The 4,696-nt window shown below is 41.7% G+C and overlaps 1 protein-coding gene across 1 annotated transcript in view; it reads right to left on the minus strand.

The window, feature by feature from the left end:
- Positions 1 to 1,138: 1,138 nt before the first annotated feature.
- Positions 1,139 to 4,696, minus strand: part of LOC140573784 (ephrin type-A receptor 7-like) — a 173,925-nt gene continuing 170,367 nt past the window's right edge. The window contains exons 15-17 of the mRNA XM_072693346.1: positions 3,487 to 3,677; positions 3,023 to 3,190; positions 1,139 to 1,313 (exon numbers count right to left, since the gene is read on the minus strand). Of these exons, the coding sequence (XP_072549447.1) occupies positions 1,199 to 1,313; positions 3,023 to 3,190; positions 3,487 to 3,677 (474 nt within the window). The 3' untranslated portion in view covers positions 1,139 to 1,198. The remainder of the gene's footprint in view (positions 1,314 to 3,022; positions 3,191 to 3,486; positions 3,678 to 4,696) is intronic.

The following is a 4,696-nucleotide window of genomic DNA, read 5'->3' on the forward strand; positions in this document are numbered from 1 at the left end:
GGTACGATCTAATGAAACGGCAACGTATGGAGATATACTTCTGCTGCCCTATTGCCCGGATCCGCACACCGCGTCTATAGAGCTGTGCACAGCCAGGTCCATTCAAAACGAGGGTCGGCAAGTGTCCGGAAACGGAAGTAAATATTCTGATAAATATGATACACGCTATTGAGAGTCTCAAAACTTTACAGTGCAACACGCATCTTCCATGGTGAAGATGTAGTAGTAGTAGTAGTAATAATAATCATAATAATAATACTGAACAACTGAAACCTTCATTTCGGTCTGAAGTGTACATTTAGGGTTCTTCAGAAGCAGCGAGTGAAGAAAAAGAAACAAGAAAGAGAAAACTGTGAAAGTGACAATGATAGTAAGACACAACCAAAGCACACTAGGGAAGGTGAGGGTTGGGAAGGGTAATAAATAAAAAGTCTGGATTTACAGAGTCTTATTTTCGTCGATCTGTCAGATCAGTAGAAGTATCTTTTGTTATTCCTGAAGGTTTAGATGTCCTCTCCTGCTTGTAGGTGCAGAATTTATGACTTGGCAACATGCTCCTCAGTCCACTGTAAAGGAAGGGCAGTGGCTTCTAGCACGTCCTGCTAGTTCACAAGCCTTAGTTAGAGCTGTTTGGCATTTTGGACAGTTTTCTGGATCCTCGAGTCCGTTACAGCCTCAGGTCCTTTCAGCTGGGGTCAGCCACTATTCCCAGGTCAGGGGAGGCGTATAGGACAGCGCTTTAGTGGCATATTCTGAACCATCACTTCCAAGGTGGCGGACAGTGATAGGAGGACAGTGTTTACCCCGCGGTTCGGGAAAACAATCCAAGAAATGTGGACGAAACCAGTCCTTTCCATGGAAGCGTCCATGGTGTCCAAAGTGTAGGCTGCCAGTGTTCCACACCGTTGGAACGTTCCTTGACGTTCTGGGAGCGTTCTGGTTTGAGGAAAACGGGGGCGAAAGAGGAAAAAGGGTGAACAGTGGTACTCATGGTTGGTAGGTCACATGATCCTCCACTCCCCGACCTCCTCACTGGTGGACGTCCTACTGAGTCACTATGGGAACAGAGGTCCATTCGTCTCCCTCCTCACTCTTACGGAGAGCACTCCAGTTCATTCGGAGTGTGTGTGTGTTTATGTGTGTGTGTGTGTGTGTGTGTGTGTGTGAGAGAGAGAGAGAGAGAGAGAGTGTGAGTGTGTTAGACCTGCACTCCACGGCCGTGCATCTGGATGACTTGTGCTCTGAGAGTCTGAATGGCTGACAGCATCTGCTTCTGATGCTCCAGAGAGGTGATGCCTAGGCTTAGCACGTCCCTGTAGACACAGACAGAATTGGCTAGATGCACTTTACATCAATTCAATGCAGGTTTATATACACACACTGTGGTGCTTGAAAGTTTGGGAACCCTTTAGGACTACATTTCTGCATAAATTGGACCTAAAACATCCTCAGATCCTAAAAGCAGATCAGGAGAACCCAATCAAAACAACATAACGCTTCTATTTTGGTCTCACATGCCCACAAAACACTGCTCCAGTAGCCTCTATGCAGGCTTGTCCATGTGATCTTTAGCAAACTGCAGACAGGATTGCTGCTGTTCAGTGTTCTCCTGATGGTGGACTCAAACATTACCATTAGCTAATGTGAGGAAGGCTTGTAGTTTCTTAGAAGTTACACTGGGTTCCTTTGTGACTTTGCAGATTAATGCATGTGGCGTGATCTTTGTTGGTCCACCATTCCAGGGGAGGGTGGTGATGGTCTTGAATTTCCCCCATTTGAACAACAGTGGAGTCAAGATGTTTTTTTAACCATCAACAACTCCTCTCCTTCTGAGGCCTTCAGAAACCATCTATCGTTTGAGAAAGATCTGGAATATGTGTAATATATCATTTTCCTTAAGAAATAAATGACCAGGTCTGATATTTCTTGTCTAATAAGTTTGATTTGTTTTTCCTTTTACTTTCGATTTACTTTTAGGTTCTTCGATCTACTTTTAGAAAAATATGAAGGTCAAATTTATGCAGAGATATAGAAAATCATAAAGGTTCACAAACATTTAAGCACCATTGCATTATATATTATTAGATCTGATATGTAAATACATTAAATGCATGAACATGTCTTAGTTTTACATCAACCCGTTATGAAAAGGCTTGTGATTAGATTTAATTACATTTTGAGCCAAATCCCAAAACTGTTTCTGTGATGTAACTTTTTTTTTTTTTTTTTTAAATAAGTAAAGGATAAAATTATTGACAGATATTCTTAATGAGGATTTAGAACTGTATAATTATCAAAGTAGAACACATTACAATTATGATTCTAGTGAATTTGAGTCAGTGACTTAAAAAAAGTCCATATTTTCTATGGGAAATAATGTAGAAATGATTTTTAAAATTAAGATTGGAACATAATGTATTGTTTATGATTGTTTCTGTCACTTTCTTTTTCTCTTGTAATGCATTCATTTCCATTTTTGTTATTACGTTTGACAATGTCATACGGTGTAACACAAAATAAACAAAAATAGTTTTTATATTTAAATATCTTTATGACAAACTTTGGGTATTCCGTTAGGAGAGATATAAGCATCCTCTTTTTTATATGGTAGCATTTCTAACCATTTTTAAAAGGTGACAGGAAAGGCTGATTCATATTTATATAAAAACATAATAAATAATCAACAAATTAACTGTGACAAGACTAATTGTGATCATTTATAATTCCATATCAAATAAATAATAATAATACTGCATGATCTGCATGTCTAACAGTGAGGATAAATCTCTCATGCTTTGTTTATTTTAAGATTATTTTTCTAAATTCTTTGACCTGCATAAAAAACTGACATGGATTTTTCTCAAATATCAGATTTCACAGAATTTTTAGTTTGAAGTTATTTTACAAAAATATATATTTTACTTATATATATATAATAATATATATATATATAATATATATATATATATACATATATATATAAAATCGCCTCTATACATTAACACACACACAGAGCACTTACTGGACTGTCATGCGGGCGACAGACTCCAGGTAGCAGTAGCCAGCTGCGGTGAAGTTGTCTTTGTAGCGGCCCATGTCCACGGCCTCCAGCCACTCACCCACTGAGCTGAACGAGGGGAAAGAGGGTAGAGTCCTCTCAGCCAGAGAGATGGAGGAGGAAGCCAGGGTCCTACAAAAAGTGAGAGATGGAGAGATGAAGGTGGAGAGCACCATTGGACTTCTCAACTATACGGTGGGGTGGCCTACTCTAGCTAGCAAGGTTTCTGCCATGGTTTAAGGTAATCAGAGAAACAATTAATTCAATTCAATTGGATTTTATGCCAAACTCCAGCTTTAAGCTTCTAGAGTCCAAAGATCTATGACCTGATTCAAGATTTCCTATATCTTAGTTGTTCTTGAAAGGATGTTTTTAAAAGCTGTCTTGTCGTCACTTTAACATTTGAAAAGCACTATATTGTGTAGTACCGGCGTGCAAGTGTGGAGGAGCCGATGTTATCGGGGCTGCGGATGGTTTTACTGAGGGCGCTGTGGATCTGGGTGAAGCTGGGCCTCTCAGTCCTCTCCTTCTGCCAGCAGTCCAGCATCAGCTGGTGCAGAGACGGTGGGCAGTTCAAAGGGGCCGGCAACCGGAAACCATCTTCTATGGCTTTGATTACCTACAACACACACATGCGCACACACTTGTTTTACTTCATACTACTGAGAAGGTGTGTTTGGATATATAGTGTGTATTTAAGCAGGTAGTGTACAGTGTACAGTATATTGTGTGTGTGTATAGAGTCATTCTATGAAAGGTGCAGTTTGATGGTGCTGCGGTAGCGATGCTGCTCGAGGCCGGCGGCCGGCACGCTAACGATGCAGTAATGATGCTGCTCATGCTGTGCTAGTGTTGCCATCACTACGGACTTAGACACACACGTTAATGCTACAGTACCACAGTAGCCACCCTTTACTGTAGTTTTCCAGGAAGTCGAGCCAACCTCAGCTCACTTAAGACTGCATCTCCTCTCGGCAGCACAGATACTTTTTAGCTTTGTGGCGAAAAGACGTTCTCAGACGTCTCTCAGGTGTCTCCTCCACAGAAACAAGAGGCAGTTCTTGTGCATGTGCTTTTCAACAAGATCAGACAGCGAGCCAGCCAGCCACTCAGCCAGCCAGCCAGCCAGTCACCCAGCCAGCCAGCCAGCCAGCCAGCCAGCCAGCCAGCCAGTCACTCACTCAGCCAGCCAGCCAGCCAGCCAGTCACTCAGCCAGCCAGCCAGCCAGCCAGTCACTCAGCCAGCCAGTCACTCACTCAGTAAGCAATAAATAAGTAAATAAATAAAAACTGCACATGGAAATGGCGCCTATTTCATGGCTATTCATATCACTCTTATCACTTATGACATCTGGCATTGAAGCAAAGACCCCTTAGTCTAATAAGCGGTGCCATAATCTCTCAGTTGGACCCATTTCAGCCGATACTGTTCTGGCGCACAAATCCGGAATCTCCTAGACACAATCATTAAACCTAATCATTAAACCTAATCATTAAACCCAATGCAAAGAGCTGAATACCATAAACATCATCATCATCATCGCAGCACTGTTCACATCCTGAAAAGGCTTCAATTACATCTAGTAGAGAGCTGCTGAAACCAGCACGCCGTTTCCCCTTCAGGTGTGATGAAGGCTG

The sequence above is a fragment of the Salminus brasiliensis genome, chromosome 12 (assembly GCF_030463535.1).
Source record: "Salminus brasiliensis chromosome 12, fSalBra1.hap2, whole genome shotgun sequence".
NCBI classification, from domain to species: Eukaryota; Metazoa; Chordata; class Actinopteri; order Characiformes; family Bryconidae; genus Salminus; species Salminus brasiliensis.